Source organism: Notothenia rossii (genome assembly GCF_949606895.1).
Source record: "Notothenia rossii genome assembly, chromosome: 10".
NCBI lineage: Eukaryota > Metazoa > Chordata > Actinopteri > Perciformes > Nototheniidae > Notothenia > Notothenia rossii.
Window position 1 is genome coordinate 30,814,602 of NC_136908.1, and position 17,887 is coordinate 30,832,488.

Consider the following 17,887-nt stretch of genomic DNA (forward strand, 5'->3'; position numbering starts at 1 on the left):
CTCCCAGAGACTCCAAAAGGCTGGGTATTCTGAGCTGCTCATGCATAAGCACAAACAATCATCAGAAACCTGCTTCAAACTACTCACAGTCACATAGAGACGGCCCTCGGTCATCCTGGGTGAAATCCAACACAGTGTCACACAGCTAGAGTCTTGTAAGTCTTCCCACAACTGTCCGCCCCTCTCACCCTGGCACCTCTGTAAAGGCAAGAGTCCAGCCCCTCTCGATGAGTTGGGTTCCAAAACTTGTTCTATGCAAAGAGGTAAGCCGAGCTATGTCCTTTTCAAAGCGCTGTACGTCCAGCCCCAGTGTCAGTCTTTGAAAAACTCCTGAACCTGACCTACACTTTCTTCACAAAGGAGACAAGTTTAGAGAATTTGTGAAAGACTTCATAGCTGACATCCACTTAGGTAGGTAAATAAAATGCTCAATGAACTATGGATCCATCCTGAGATGAGGGAGGCTCTTGACATTGTTGGAGGACATGCCCTCTCAAAGTCCCTTGGAGGAAGAGGATAGTGGCTGTCGAGTGGCCGACCGTGTTGGTGGTTTCCAAGGACTTTACAATCCTTGATACAGGAGGAACTTTGCAGATTCTCTTCTTGCCGTATACTCGGTACAAAGTCTAAAATGTTTCCATTGCAGTTTTCCTTTGTAAGTGATCCTACCTGAAGCTCCCTTCTGCATAAGAGATTTGCTCTTTGCTCACGGCGATACAGGGGGCAGAGCTTTACAATGAAGACAGAAGGGTGACTAGCTTAGATACCCAGAGGGAGTTTGAGACACCATATCAGCTGTCCCCGGGGGAGACCCAGGAAATGTTGGAGAGATTATTTATCTCATCTTGGCAGGAAAATGTTTGCTGGCCGGAGGGAGGTCTGAAAAACCATGATTAGCTTGCGGTTTTCCCGAACGCAGATAAGCAGATGACAATAGAAGAACGGATTCATGTTTTGGAGATTAAATAACAGAGAGGGGAAAGATCTTACCACTATGAGGTTCCACATGCGGGCAGCTTCAGCCACCAGTGTGGACACAGAGCTGCAGCCTGGCATCAGCACGATTTTAATGGGCTCCGTGTACAGAAGGTCATAGAGCAGCTTGGTGGCCTCACCTGGATCACACTGTGGAGACACACAGAACACAGGACATCAGTACAAGAAACACACTACACCCAACATACCAAACAAATAGCCTTATAGAGTCTAATAATGTATGTATGTTAATCTAATACATTTAATTTGGATAAGCATGGTAATCAGACTGACTTGCAGCTCTACCTTATGGATTGACATTGAGTTCTGAAGACTTTCTTATTTGATAAAGCTTAGAGTTAGGGCTGGCTCAGGCTTGCTTTGAAACAGCGCCCAGTTATGATGCTCTTCCGGCCGCACCTGGAAGGATGTCCACTTGAATCCAACTTCTTCTTTTTTTTTATATATATATAGTCTGTATTATCTTTTTAATCTATAAACACCACATCTATTCCATGTCTATGCATCTGGGAGAGGAACTCCTCTCTCGCTCTGCACAAGGATTCTTCAATTTTTCCACATTAATTGTGCGGTTTCTTGGGAATTTTGCTTGTAAACTGACTGACTGACTGTTAAAGAGTTTCTGAACGCTCTGTAAAGGCACCAGCGACAAATGTATCATTTTAGATATTTTAGTCATATTGGGCTATATATAATATAACATTTCTTTCATTCATTTAAACACATTTGTGTTAAAGGGCTTTTCTTATTGGCTTACTGGAAGATGTTTTATTTGCAGCACTTCTTCTTGCTCCCCTGTGAAATGACTTGTTTTACTTTGCTGTCAATGTAATTATGATTAAAACTGCAGTTCATTTAAAAGGCACTCAGGTGCATTCAAACCGTGACTGTACCTTCTCTTTGTGCTTTTTGAGAGGTAACCAGCTGTGTTCAAGAGCAAAAAGTATTTGCAGTATTTAAAAAATGAATGAGTTAAGTTTGCCCCTTGCCGAACCCAATAACTGGTCGCCCATTTCTCAAATGGTTGTCAAGCACAACCATTGCTATCAAGCCCTGTGTCGTTTCACAAAAGCTGTTTGAATCAATATTAGACATTTCTATCACATTTAAGTCATCATGCATATGTGTCATGATGTTCAAAACATGGGGTTGAGCAATTAGAACCCTGTTCTCACATAACTGATCAATCATGGATTTGCATAATCATTGTTTTCTTATTCAGGGTATTCTTCTCATCAAAAGTGTTTTCTAGTTTCTGCTGTGCTTGGAAACTGGTCTGTGTGCAGGAATATGACACAATGATAAATGTCAATGACCTGATGACGAAAGACCCAAATCAATTCCCAAAAGTTATCCAAACATGAGCGTTAAATGAAAAATGGCTACCACACCTCCACCATTATCATTTAAATAGCCTATTGATTTCCATTGACTATGGGATGTAAATGGAAAGATACAGATAATGGGGTTGACTTGTGGGTAAATGTTTTCCTTTAGCTCCACACAGAGATACAGTATGTTTTCTCCGGAGATGGGGGTGACCTTGGAATGTGCCTCGCATTGCCCCTCCCCCCCCCTTGCTGCTGGCTATGCCTCAGCTCTCTGTTATGTTATGTTATGTTGCATGTGCACTAAGGAACATTGCCTTTCACAAAACCTTCTGTTTTTAGCTGTGTGCTATATAGTCTTCCATCCTGTGTTCAGTTCCCTCCACATTCATTTCATCCATGTCTTAAACTGAACAGTATACATACCTGGCATACGTACAGTACACCTTCAAATATTTCAACGCATTTCTCAGTCTATTGCTCCTATTGTGTCAAACCCCAGCAGACAGTCCAATATATTCCAAACCGCCAAGAGTGTCTGCAGGTCCTTGGAAATAGATAGAGAAATAGATATAGATATTCTAAATGTAACAGAATTTTGACATTTCTGAATTTCCTGAACGTGAGAGCCGTTCTTTTTATCGTTCAATCGTTGGTCCGCACTCACTGCCTGCCAAAATCCACTCGCCTTATGAAAAGCTTGATTTTGTTCCCCAAACGTATTCTGTGAAGACCCGTCCCTACTCTGGTAGGTTTCAGCAGGAGGAGTAAGATGGGGTTGGTCTTAACGGAATACGCATGAGAGAGAAGTCATAACAAGTGGTACAGGACAGGTAGACAACGTGTTTTTCGGATGGAAAATGAGCCAAACGCGAAAACGCATCAGCATTTGGATGCACTTCAACCAAAACCCAGGCAGTGATAAAGCGCACCATTTGTACAGGCAAAATATCCTTTAAAGCAGGGTCAACAAATAATCTCCATCGCCACTTAAAAACACAGCATCTAATATTAAGAGTTACGTGAATTTCATTCAAGGCAAGGCAACTTTATTGACTTTACACATACAGAGGGTAAATTCAAAGTAGTACATTAATAGCCGCTTTCATACCAAGTATTATTGACATGAATGACACGGATATGGCGCCACCTTGTGTCATGTTTACAATGCAGATTAGAGACATTAGGTCTGGCAATACAGTCAATCATTATCCTGGTGATTATTTCGCAGATAAACCTAGTAACCCTGCCCCCTTTTAAAAAAAACGGCTCATTTGAACGGCTCTTTGAAAGGAACGGAGCCATAAGATCTGGCTCCCTTCAAAGAGCCATAACTCCCATCACTAGTGATTTCTGAGTACAAAGGCCAGTGGGTTTACTTATGAGAGATGGCTATTGGTCATTGTCTATCCATTAATAAATGGAGATGGTCTTACAGTAGGTGTACATTTCCATAATTCTGTAATTGTGCTTAACAACATATACTACTCCTACCTACTACCAGATTACTGACTGAGATGACAGGGGTTTCATTCAATATGTCATTGTAAAGGCAAAACAAAATAGCCCCTCTTAAGATTTGAATGTAACATGCATTCACATTAAACAGTTTGGCTTGAGTCTAAAAATCAATTATGGAAGCACTCCATCTAAAGATCCTTTAAGTTTAAAAAAAAATGGGAAGAAAATACTCCGACTGATGTACCACTGAATGTTTGAGGCAGTTCTGTCGGGGGTGATGAGGGAGTTCAGAAACTGTTTCAGTTAAAAGCACATACATTTCAAACGGGCTGCACTTAATTTGTTGCTGCAGTGTGTGCCAACATCAATAGCTGACAGCATGTAAACTTGGACCCAAACTGTTTCCTAGCAACCAGCTGCTGAAAGCATCTACATCCTGTCTGAGGTGAGATCTATTTGTGTGCAGTTAGAGGAGGCTGCTGAGACATGCCCCCCCCCCCCCCCCCCCCCCCCAATGCCACAGAGTCAACCGCTAGGTAACAAGCGGCGGTCAGGAAGCTGCTCACTTCAGCCCTGAATGAAACAGATTGGTCTTTAAAGCGGGGCGCTGTAATCCCGAGCTCTGCGGTAGACTCATTAACCCTGCACTCCGGGGAAATCGTCAACACATTCAAATGAGATACTGTAGCTGACCCCCCCCCCCCATCACATCCTCACCCCGTGAACCTCTGGGACCTGCCGTCAACGTCCAGCCCTGAAGAGTCTGCACATCTTCCAGCCTAATCTCAGGGGAAAGCTGGAGAAATGTGCAGTTACTGACTGGTGAAGCACTTTTTGTTGTTGCCTCTCGGGCACTGCAGCGTGCGGAGCTGTACTGAGATCAGCGGGAGATCCATCATATTGCTGAGGATAGCTGTGACAATCTTAGGTGGAAAGTGGATACAAGCACCAACATTTCCACGTTCATCCCTTTGGAGTCATTTCTTCTAAAAAAGCCCAGTAACATTTGCATCGTCCAAGGAATTTTTACTTGTATCCATACTTGGTTAACTGCTGACAGCTCTCTGGAAGCCTAGTTGATCCCCACTCTGCAGGATTTTCTATTAGGTATATACTGTATATATATTATATTATATTCTGCAGCACTGTGGAGGTCTGTAGAGTTCTGTAGTGGTCTGTAAAGGTCTGGGATCAGTGACAGATCCGGACAGCACTTCTTACATTTGGCTAACTCCGCTCAATATGGCTCTCTCAGAACAGACCAGCCAAAATATCGCAGCCATCTGCTCCTGTTTGTGCTCTGACACTAGGTGCATGTTCTCGACGTTTCCCTTCAAGCCAAATTTATTTGTTTGAACCGCAGTTGCCCTGGTTACTGTTGTCATGCCAACTCCAGGCTCTTGAAGTGGGGATCCAATGCAGAGCAGCTTGAACCAATCACTGTCAGAGTGAGCGCACACGTGTGTGTGTTTGTGTGTGTGAGGAAAGGCTGAATGTGAGAATCAGACAGGAATCTGCTCCAATTTATTACGACATTTTTGGAAATGTGAGTCATTTGGCTGCACCAGCACGATATCCACACTGAAAAATATTCAAGCAAGACAGTCATGTGATGCAGTACCACATGATTCCGTGTGAATACTGGTAATATCGTACGTAAAGTGAAATAATGACGATAAGGACATATGCAAATATGGACAGCCATAGCTTACACATGCATTTGTTATGATTATATTACTTATGACCAGAAATAAGGTCACAAACTTTGCATCAGACACAAAAAGAAAACAGTTCATATTTATTATCCATCCAATATTAAAAACGACAATTTAGCGAGGCTGTAGCCAATGACCAGTGTTGGGAGGGTTACTGCTAACTAACAGTAATCAGATATCTAAGTAACAAACTATGTAACTAATGTCCCCTGATTATTTTCCGTTACTTTTGGATAACCTCAATGTCAAATGCAAAGAGAAGAAAAAATAAATATCAATAAGAAGTTTTTATGTAAAGATAGCAGAAAAACGTGTGCTTAATTTTAGATAAATAAAATAAAGTGTAGCAGCAGCTTGAGTTTCCCTTTTTCTTCGTTAACCGTTTCACATCATGACTTAACAGTTTCAGCCGATTATAGGCAAGGCAAGTTTATTTATATAGCACCTTTCAACACAAGGCAATTCAAGGTGCTTTACAAAAATGAAAGACATTCAGACAAAGGCATTTAAAACAGTAAAAGATAATAAAAGAAACATCAAAAGAAAAAATACATGAATAAAAAACACATGAATAAAAAAGTACATGAATAAAAGGTAACAGTGCAGTTTAAGATATGAATAGTTCACACAGAAGTTCCACTTTACTGATGAACACAACAGCTCAGTTTAAATTCAAAGCAGCCACAAAAAGATAAGTCTTCAGCCTGGATTTAAAAGTAGTAAGAGTTGCAGTGGACCTGCAGGTTTCTGGGAGTTTGTTCCAGATATTTGGAGCATAATAACTAAACGCTGCTTCTCCATGTTTAGTTCTGACTCTGGGGACAGAAAGCTGACTAGTCCCTGAAGACCTGAGAGATCTGGATGGTAGCAGGAGGTCAGAAATGTATTTTGGGCCTAAACCATTCAGTGCTTTATAAACCAGCAGCAATATTTTGAAATCTATTATTTGACACACAGGAAGCCAGTGTAAAGACTGCAGATCAGGAGTGATGTGATCCACTTTCTTAGTGTCAGTGAGGACTCGAGCAGCAGCGTTCTGAATCAGCTGCAGCTTTCTAATACATTTTTTAGTGAGACCTGTGAAGATACCATTACAGTAGTCCAGTCTACTGAAGATACAAGCATGGACAAATGTTTCCAAATCCTGCTGTGGCATTAGTCTTTTAATCCTCGATATATTCTTAAGGTGATAGTAAGCTGATTTAGTAACTGTTTTAATGTGACTGTTGTAACTCGGGTCAGAGTCCATGACTACACCTAGATTTCTGGCTTTATCTGTTGTTTTGAACATTGCAGACTGAAGCTCAGCGCTAACTTTTATACGTTCTGCCTTGGCTCCAAAAACCATTACCTCAGTTTTATCTTTGTTTAATTGGAGAAAGTTCTGACACATCCAGTCATTGATTTGTTCAATGCACTTACTCAGTTGTTGAATTAGAGCCTAGTCTCCTGGTGAAATGGTTATGTAAATTTGTGTGTCATCCGCATAGCTATGGTAACTTATTTTGTAGTTTTTCATTATCTGAGCATGTAGATGTTGTAGATGTTAAAGAGAACAGGCCCCAAGGCGGAGCCTTGAGGAACCCCACATGTCATATTTGTCAACTCAGATTTGTATTTACCTAGAGAAACAAAGTTGTTTCTGTCGTTTAAGTAGGATTCAAACAAATTTAGAACTGTTCCCACCTAGTTTTGTAGTCGGTCTAGTAATACTGATACTGATTATAGAACAATATCAGTCTTTACACATCATAACAATTGAACAGTTTTAAAGTTTCTCTTTCTTTCCCTCTTATATTGCAGTCCCTCACTCACTTTTTTTTAATTCAGTGCGAGAATTGAGCTGGAGGTTGTTCTGCCAGGAGTTTAAATCTGGGCTGAAATGGTGTCAGGGCCATTCTCATACATACACGCAGGTGCTCATTGGTTAGCCTCGGTTAGGTTGCCCTGGAACGATATTTAGTTTTAATTTTGATCCTGGTGGACTGATCAGAGACTGAGACTGCTTATTTTGTGTGACCTCAGTTCTGACTTCAGAGGGAATGTGTGTTCAAACACTTTGTGTTTTGTCTCATAGTGGCGTTTTGGCACTTTTAATGAGTGCCACGGTCTCTGAACAAATGAGAAACACTGGCTCTGTGCTCCCAGTGGGCAGGATGAACATGAATGAGTCCACTCAGGGTTAAAAGCTCTGTTCTCACTGTCCACTTTCCTCTTCTTGGAGAGCGCCATGTGTAATTATTTGTCTCTCCCTGTCCGCCGCTAACACGCCTGTTCACTCTCCTCTCCGCTTCACTCACAAGCCTGATCCAAATACCCCTCCTCGACTCCTCCTTTCCCTCACTCGCGTCCCTTCCTTGCGTCTTAGCTCCGCCTCCATAAGATGCGAGCGAGAGACACGAGGAGGTGACGCGAGGACAGAGGAGTCCTTAGGTATTAATTGGGACGTCCTCGTTCACTCAAACGTCACTTTTAAACGACGTCTGTTAATGATGTGCACAGCTGTATCCCCTCTCATGGGGCTTAACTGAATAACCCCTTAGGACCGGCCCATTTGTTGTTAAATATTTATTTAAATGAATGAATCTTTCTCTTGTTAGTCAAGGAAATCAATGTATGATGGTTGGTCCTGCTTTTGTGTTCTGTTTTGGTGTCAAATGTAGCCGACATTTAAATAAAAATATAATTATAGTAATGTGAAAGCCTTACTCTGAAAATGTGTGTCCTGTAGATCCCCACATTCACCACAAACCCACATTCAGGACTGTGCATTTTAAATAATTTAACTCCTGAATATCTTAACACAAAACAATACAAATAATTGTTATTTATCAAGATCTAGCCATTTATGAAATAGCTTTCTTAATAGCTATGTTTTAGTGACGTTCAAGATAATTAAACATGACTTAAATTGTTAGTATAACTTTAAGAAATGAATTGCAGATAATAATTCCCAAGGAGCTTTGAGCACTTATACATTTATGTGACGCTTTTCCACTGTTGAAATCAACCAGCTGTGAAGGTGGGGGCGGGGCCTTTATACTCGAGTAGTGAAAACACTTCTGCGTAGTCTGCTCTCGTGTATCCTCCCTTTCGTCTCCTCCCTCACCCCTCCTCGACTCCTCCGTGTGCATTTCAGCTTGTCACTACCCGATCTGTCCCCCTGCCCGATCTGTACTGCGATGGTCCGCCATATTGGACAACTCCGGACGGCAACCAAAGTAGGACATCTCTCTAGAGTTTTCTTTTTGTGATTTGCCAAAAGCCACTGTGTCAAGTGTCCTACTTGGGTTGCCGTACGGAGTTGTCCAATGTGGCGGAACATCTCGCACATGCGCTGTACAGATCGGGCAGGGGGATAGATCGGGTAGTGACACAGCTATTGGGACGTCCTTCAAAATGGCGTGTCTTGATCGATTTCCGGGTCAAGTCCCGGAGGAGGGGAAGAGAGGAGTTGAGAAGTATTGGGATGAGGCTCATGTATCGGTAATTATTCTCTTCACTCACTTTCTTCTCTGCTTGCTTCTCTCTGCCGCTCTCTCATCTGTTCTTCTGTGTTTCTCTCCCTGTATCGCTCTCTCATCTCTTCTTCTGTGTTTCTCTGCCAGTATCGCTCACTCGTCTCTTTTGCCCCCTGTCGGTGGCGGTTAAAATAGAATCGACCCGTCAAAATTGAAATCCCCTATTAATGTATTGATTATAGGTCCGGGTCCGTATAGGTCGGCGTCTGGGTCCGGATCCGGAACCGGGTCCGCCTGTTGCCGACCCCTGATGTAGAGGCTGCTAAACACGTTTGCTTGAATGTTTTGATGTCAAATGGTTACATAGTATTGTTTTAAATGTTAATATGGTATCCAGAACATACTGATTAAGTATGTATGATGATTAGTATGCAATGTTGTACAACGCTAGTGATACTGAAGATGAAAGCTTGGATATATCTCCCTCTCACAGATGTTTAGAGAGAGAAACCCAGGGCTTTCAAGATTAAACACATCAAAAGGAATGTTAAAACTGTGATCTGTGAGGAGTTCAGATCTATTAATAAAGTATTTATTTGACAAATTGCAAGTGAGGAGTAACAAACATGGGTACTGACCAGTCAAACAGAACGATGTTGGAAAAAAACATCCCTTAATTGCAGATTTGTCATTATTTCTAACTCTTGAGAGCATCACAACATGTAATCAACCTGACCCTGAATCATGTCTAACATAGCATGAGAGCCAATGTTAGGATGTATGCCAGTTAAAGCCCCTCAATAGATGTTCATCATGTCTCGGTTACATTCAGCTAGTGACAGGTGCTCCTGTGTGGTGATGCAGTATGTTGAAAGGACTCGTGTCTCATGTTACTTTGACAGTCCATGTTTTAAAGACATGATAGTCAGGCTTCTGTAGAGATTACATCTCCATCAGCCCAGTGACTCACACAGGTCTGGGGCTCATTGCTGGCTGTTACCCCATGTTGTAAAAACCAGTCAGAAAATTGTAAAATGAGGAAGGCCGCTAACTAAATAGCTGGATTGGTACCATGCAATATTCATAAAAATTACCAAACATTTGTTGTAATTCAACTTAGAGAAACAGCAACTGGAACATATTCATAATTAAACACTTCACGGGAATGTTTATAATGAACATATCCGTATTATGCTGGTTATGAATTTGTTTCTCTTTACAACTAAAGCATGATTAGCATTTCAATGTGTTTTGTTATACGTACAGAAACTATGTATAGTACCTTTATATAACTATTAAAGGGGCCCTATCCTGCTCAATTTCAGGTTTATATTAGTATGTACTGTCTCTACTGTTTTCAAAAAGCTCTTTATTGTTCTCATACTGCCTCTTTTTAACCCTCTGTCTGAAACCAGAGCCCAGTCGTAGAGATGTCCCACCCCTTAGCCTACCATGCGCAATGTGTTGGAGCGCTAGCCAATAGAAGTGCGAGTGTTACATAGTGATGTCATTATGGAATTATGGAAGTAGAAAAAGGAGTCCAATGGAGGCGTTTCAGGCAGGGTGTGTGTGGGAGAGAAACTCCCTCTGGAGTGAACACAGGCATTTAAAACTTTGCACACCATTCACATGCATTCAAACCTATAACACACTACAGAAAAGGGAAAACCCCAAAAAGCATAATAAGGGCATCATGAACTGGTATGTCATGTCCCTGAACAAGACATGGGAAATAGAAATCAACTCACTCCTGTTGCATTCTCCATGCCCTCTGCAAACAGACTGCCTCTGAAATCTACCATTCATTCATTCATCCGTAGTTACATATGTAAGTATTGTTTTATGTGGTAATTTGAAAATATGTTGACAATAGTTTGATCACATTTCAGAACATGAAATATGTGTGTTGTTGATGTGCGACCACTGCACCCAGCTCAAATGATAATGATCATGACTGAGCGTTGAGCAATCTGGGACTGTGATTTATTATTTAACTTTGTGATAAACATTTTTTGGGTGAAAACTTGATTATATGAAATTTGTCTTTAGGGTGACTAGATGAAAAATAGCCTCTTGGCTAACCCTGGCACATCTACAGAAATGTTGATTAATGTGCACTGTCCCTGTTCAAATAAATGAATAAATAAAAATATAGGCTCTTCAAATACAACTTGTGAGATGCAGGTAAGGTAAGGACGAAAAAAGTGAACAGTATCCAGTAAGGTATTCAGCAAAGCAGAGCCATACTGTTTGATATAGTGTCATTTGACTTGATCAACATTCAACATTTTCTATTTCTCTTTGTTTCAATTGTTTTCAGTTTCTAATTGTGTTTCTTGCATAGCATTGTTTATTAGTCTATGTCCTGCACAGATCACGTTTGAATTCACACGTTGTTGTGTTGCTTTCATAATGTTCGGAGGTTGAGTGAAAGCCGTTAGACACAGATGAGGCTGACCCCCAGTTTCCACCGGGTCCGTCTGCACTGCGCTGCGGCGCATTACGGCTGCGCCGCGTTACGGTTACGGCTGCGCCGCGGCGGTCGTAAGAATCGCGGCAACTCTAGTCAATGGGTGCTATTCCACCACACGCGCCGGGTTACGGCTCAGACGCGTCTCAGACGCATCCCAGAAGCTCGGCTCAGAGCTTCTCTAAAATTAGGATGAATCCTATTTTTGCCACGGCGCAGCCGTAACGTAAAGTCAGGCAGTGAAAGCAATTCTAGAACCCTGAAGGCAGGAGAGACTGAAAAGAGTCAAGGGAAGCTTATAAAAGTTAACAGTATTTAATTACACAAAAGATGTGGTGGTGTACAAAATGAAATGTGCGAGTCGAGGCGCTCTCCACATCCAACGATCGGTCAGTACAGGTCAGGGGGTAGAAGAGATCAATTCTTGGCTTGCTCTTCCTGTTGTCATCTGAGGTCTTCTCCTATTGGCCGGCGTCGTCGGGGGGCGGGTTCAATGCAATTCCTGCCTTTTTCTTTAGCTAAATTACATCATTCTGGTGTCTGTGGTTATTTAAACATTCCCTAATAAACATTATTCAGCGTCAATAAATGAGAGCTAATCCCAGTGTGCTCAGTGTACAACATCACATGTCATTTCACCTTGGTTCAAGGTTTGAAATCATATGATTCCACTGGATGCTAAATGCTAACCGGAAGTGACACATTCTCAGAATAAAAGTGTTCAGCTAATAGTGAGAACTTCCGGTTTTTCAGAATAAAACTGATTTAAATCAAATAGTGTATTTAATTCAAATTACGCCATATCAACATTGATTTTAATTTCTAACAATAGGCAGCCCCCCCTCGCAGGAAGTGGAAAAGTGAGCATCCGGGCCAGGCCCATCCCCCACATCTATTAATTTAGCAGACCCCTCTCCTTCATCACAACACCTCCACTACGATACGCACAATGGACGATGAGGTTTTCAACATGGAAGTGGAAAAACACACTATTTTATATGATGTAACCAATGCTTACTACAAGGTCAACATCAGAAAGGACAAGGCCTGGTTTTTAGTCGCTGCAGTTTGTGGAGTTGAAGGTAACAACTACATATTCATGTTTTAAAGTTAATTAATACCCAAATTAAACCCGAATCAATAACAAAACTGCGAGGCTGCACGCACGACGCTACGCTTCTGGGACGCGTCCGGTGGGTTATGGCGCTAGACCAAAACCGCTGCGCAGACGGACCCAGTGGAAACTGGGAGTTTGTGTGGAGCAGACAGAAAGGCAGGAAGCGCAGGGCTGTCTGAACACGTGCGGGATGTTTAGCTGCACTCTTTAAACAAGACCACACATGTAGTTGTTTTGCTGCTCTGTATATGTAGAACAGTTCTCTGGGCCTACAACCATACTCAATGGTATCTTTTAAAACACACAGATGGTTGCCAATCATCCTTATGATGGCTTTACATGATATGGAAACTGTAATATGGAGTAGAGTGAAAAGATATACCACACACATCTGCTGTTTGGACTCTGCTTTTGTCTGCTGTGATCGGTAGATAATGTGCAATGTGTCCTTCACCTAGCTTTTATGTATATTTTCGCTGAAACTCAGGGGGTTGGTACACTGATCTGCACATCAGGGGGTCAGCGTTTCGATCCCTCCTCCTCACGACATGTTGAAGGGTCCCTGGGCTAGATACCGAACCCCATTTGCTCCCGTAGGCATGTCTACGGCATTGACTTTGTGTAAGTGTCAGTTAAATAAAATAAAATGTAATGTAATGAATCATGTTGGTCCAGGTCATTAGCAGTTCAGCAATTTGGAGTTAAATGATTTAACCGATGAAAAGGGAGTCTTCACAACCTGGTAGCCCAAAAGTTGTTGTATGATTGGCTTTAACTGATTCATAAAGCATCACCAACTGACCATAAAATAAAAGTAGTTAGTTTACATTTTCGAACAAAGGATATCCTATTTGAATCATCTAAATGTGTACTACCGAAACCAAAATGACACTTATGCAATTAAGGGTCTTACTCGATACAGTCATGGGTTAGAAAATGCTCACAGTAATGATTGCATGAATATTGCATATTCTACAGGTCCTTTTCTATTGTGTTAAGTTGAATTCCTGCTACTGTGTATTCTAAAGTGACGATCCAACCTTTTGTCCCTCAGATCAAAATACATTGCAATGTATTCAGAGATGCAGAGAGGCTGCAGGAACACTCATCTGTTGGTCACTCACCATGCTGTCGTAGTGTATCAGCTCCAGCTCGTAGTCGGGCAGTATGTCGGTCCTGCTGTTCACCAGGTCCAGAGCCATCTGAGCGGCGGGGAGGCAGGCTTGTCCCCCCGGCCAGCCTCCGCTCATGGGGAACAGGGCTCCGATGTAGAGCTTCTTCTTGCCTAGAACCGGGCGGGAGCAGGAGAGGAGGACAGTGAGGGTGAGGGTCAGAGAGAAGCGAGGAAGGGTCCTTCGGAGGAGCCAAGCCATAGCTCCTTTTATTTCTCCAGTACCGTACTTTAATACTATGGTGGAAGTGTGCGTGGGTCAGGAGGAATCTATTCCCATGAGCGACTAGATCCTCACAGACGGAAGCACATTCAGAAAAATGAATGACATGAAGGGCATCGGCGGAATTGTACTGTTTCTTAAGAGCTGACAACCAAATGAATCAAACTGCTGTGAACTCTTCTCCAACTAAAGAAGCCTTAGGGAAATGATTTGTATTTCTCTACCATGCAAAGCCAAAATGATCCTCATGCAACTGAGTGTGAACGGAGACACACATAAGAGGAGGCTGGAGTTGCTGTTTGCAAACCAAACTTAAATACCAAACGGAAAGTCCAGATCAAACCGGGCTTTATCTCCTTCTGCTAAAGCTGCTAAACAGGTATGGGCTAGGTGTTGAGCACAGATAAAAGATGGTCCCTCTTCCTCCTCATGAACAAATCTGCACCGAGCTTTGTTCTGTCCGGATCGTCTCGTTGTGTATCTGCGCGTCCTCAGTAATCCGCCTACATACTCACAGCACTCCTGTCCAAATGCTCATTACAGCACATGCTCTATAGCAACAGCGCACAACAGAGAAACATTTCCAATAATCCAATGCAGTGTGATGGGAGCGCGGTCAATCTCACAGCAAGGTCATTCTGGGACGGGAAAGCCGCCACAGCGCTGGAATGCAGCGAGCCTCTCAGGAGGAGAAGAGAGAATGTGACGGGAGCTGCGCTCAGCTTCAGCTCTGTGCTTCAGAGAGGGGCTGACTGCAGCATGGTGTGTGTGTGGGGGGGGGGGAGGGGGGGGGAGGAGGATGGGAAGGGGGAGGAGGATGGGAAGGAGGAGGAGGAGGAGGAGGGACCTTCCTCCGCCCGACATACACCCCCCCCCCCCCCCCCCCCCCCCCCCCCCCCCCAGTCTCTCCATGCTCCCTCACACCGCCAGTCTACATGGATAATGGTTAATGAGGTGTCAAAGAAACTTCCCCTAGTGGACTTCAGGATTCAGCTGGTCCACATGCACCTCATTTTTAGTTATTGCATCAATCTGTTCACATTTGATAACAACACAATTACAATTCTGTTGTTGACATAGCTATTGGATTGGATTTGCCAGTGCTGAACGCCTCATTAGGATCATCATGGGAGGCTATAATTGTCTGCTGAAACTCATGCATTCATTTCAATTCAATTGAACAGGGTCCTTGGCCGGATTACCATACAATGGGGCCCGAAGCAAAAATGAGCTATGGCCCGGATAGATATTTTTTCCCGGCAGACATTTGATCTTGTTATAGCGGGAAGGCAAAAGGTATAATCTATAACATAGATTCCACCTTGCATTCCATCGGTGAGCTAGTTCCAGGGTTCTGGTATAGTGAATGCTGGCTCCCTGGAACGGCTTACCTTCTGATGGAGCTGAGTCATCAGAAACAACATTTGTTTCACCTCTGCTTCTCCTGCTCTGACACGTCTAAATGTCTGCTGTGAAGGTCACCAATGTATCTGGTTCCTCTTGCTCTCTATCTATACTCTATAGTAAGCCAGATGCCTTATAAGTGAAACTGTTCATTTTGAACGGTAATATAACCCATTGCACCTTAGACAAATAAACATTATAATAAACAAAAGCACTGCTCTTCGGGGTTTGCTGCAACAGTCTAACTTATTCTCAAAAAACCAAATATAAATTTCGAGGCTTTTGACCACACCTTATTTATTAAGATAAATACTATTGTCAAGCTGACATTGTTGAGGCAGTTTAGAGATCCTTTGACTGTTCTCTACTCTTGCTAATGACACTATGGTTAGCTATTGTGTTAGCTGTTCAGCAAAATGGCGTAGCCTGACTTTCCCGATGTATTATAAGATCAACGTTTTACCTTGATGTGAAAGCTTGTTTTCACTTATAACTTTTTATTTTAATTGTATTATTCTTGAGTGAACTCTAATCTGTGCTGTCCTGTTATTCAATCTTACTCTGTTGCTGCTTTAACTCCTGAATGTCCTTACAGGGATCCATAAAGGTCCATCTAATCTTATCTTATGGGGCCCCCACATATCGGATTTGTATATCCCTACTATAGATACACATCCATAGCAAGACAGAATCAAGGAAATAATGCAATAACCGCCTAAAACTGTTTATATTCTAGTTTAGTGGTGCATGTAATAAATCACTATTAACTACTTTATTAAAACAAGCTAATTGCCAAGCCGCAAACGTGGAAACTTTTTGGCCCATGATGGTCTTGAAAAGTTGCATGCAAAGTACATTTAATAAGATACTTGTGTCTTTGTTTGTGTATACCTTGAAATAATAGTTTGAACTCTACAAGGCTAACAGTGTTTTAATGATCTTGGCGATGCTCGAATGAACACAAAAACAGGCTCCATGACAGACCTTTCAATGCAAAGTGATGTTACTTTGGGTCATGGGGTGTGGACCCCAGGTCACCCACTCAGGGTTAATCAGGTCTGGCCAGCTCCAAGTACTTTGCCCTTTTCATCTCAATAATCCATCTGGTCTTCCTAGGGAACAGTTAACTCTGGCAGGACCAACGCCTCGTGGCTTCGGACCTCATAACCATGTCTGCACCTACGTGGGGTCACTGCTCTGGGGTCAACATTTGAGCATTTGAGCAGGATTGATCGATCCTGACTATTGACGAGGTCCAGCTCCACAACTGGCAGGTCTCCTCTTCCTCATTAGCTACTAAAGGTGATAGTTTTACTGGTAGCAGTTTCAGTATTAGTGATAAGTAGTAAATACCTACGGTCATATTTCCATTAATGTGATATTATGGCAAGGATCTTAAAAAAACTACATATTTTTTGTTATTTCATGTGGTATTCTTTATAACCCAATACATTCTTTTAGTTCCGCAAACCACATTTCAGTGATGTTTTTGGGCCACAATGAATCATGCTGTGCTTCTCCCCCACATACTCCTACATTTACACGTTTCTTCATTACAGACTCCACCAGAGAGAAGTGTTGTCTTCCATGTTGTGTGTGTGTGTGTGTGTGTGTGTGTGTGTGTGTGTGTGTGTGTGTGTGTGTGTGTGTGTGTGTGTGTGTGTGTGTGTGTTAAGTGTATCTTTAATAATGTAACAGCCCAGTGATGGGTTGACACTCTCTCTTCATCATCATTTATTTTCCTCCTCCTTCTCATTTCCAGGTGCCACAGAGCCCCTTCTGTGCGTTCTCTATATCTGCTGCAGCGGCACGATGTCTATCTCTCTCTGCTCCGTCCTATTTCTGTTTCCAGGCACAGCTCTCCCCTGACAGGCCCCCATTTTTTCTTGGGTGGGTTGATATGTATCTCTCTGCGCCTTCTCCTATCTGTATGGCCGTCTCTCTGGGCTTATCCCTGCTGCTGGAGAAGAGAGGCACACGTCCTTCAGCTCCAGCTCCTTTCTGTCATCATACTGTGCTGTCGTTCACTGTGACCCCAGAGCAGGCAGCCTGGCACAGACACCTTGTTAATCCACGGACATGAAGGGGAAGGACCATGTGGGGCTTTTATTCCTCCCTATAGGTTTGGACCCATTCCTCCACTTTGAGCAGAGCTGATAAGTGATTCTGTCTTTGTAAATACTAGTTTCATTTTGTAAAATGGAACACTTATGATGAAGTTGTTAAAAGCAGAGCTCCTGGCATTCAATTAATTTAAAAAAGCTTAGGATAGTTCCCCAGTGTAATCTTCTAAATTTGTTCTTGAAGTGAAGCTCATTTATGTGCTATTATAAAGGGAGTGTGTGGCGTAGTGGGTTGTCCGTAGGTGTTGGGATCAGGTGGTCACTGGTTCAAACCCCACTGCAGTCAGCATGTCGCTGTGTCGCTGTGTCGCTGTGTCGCTGTGTCCCTGAGACACTTCACCCCAAATTGCTTGTGTGGGGATTGCCCACAGTATTGAGTATGTAAGTCGCTTTGGATAAAAGCGTCTAACATGTAATG

General features: G+C 42.6%; 1 protein-coding gene across 6 annotated transcripts in view; it reads right to left on the reverse strand.

Annotated features, from left to right (window-relative positions):
- gabbr1b (gamma-aminobutyric acid (GABA) B receptor, 1b) overlaps nt 1-17,887 on the reverse strand; it is a 332,077-nt gene that overhangs the window by 130,273 nt on the left and 183,917 nt on the right. For 4 of the 6 annotated variants that reach the window (XR_013803364.1, XM_079655114.1, XM_079655113.1 and 1 more), the window contains 2 exons: nt 13,673-13,833; nt 991-1,125 (listed from right to left, as the gene is read on the reverse strand). Coding sequence is in view for 5 of the 6 variants with exons in the window: in XM_079655114.1 (XP_079511240.1) it covers nt 991-1,125; nt 13,673-13,833 (296 nt within the window). In the remaining variant the exon portion in view is untranslated. The remainder of the gene's footprint in view (nt 1-990; nt 1,126-13,672; nt 13,834-17,887) is intronic. The other 2 variants (XM_079655116.1, XM_079655117.1) reach the window with 1 other exon arrangement.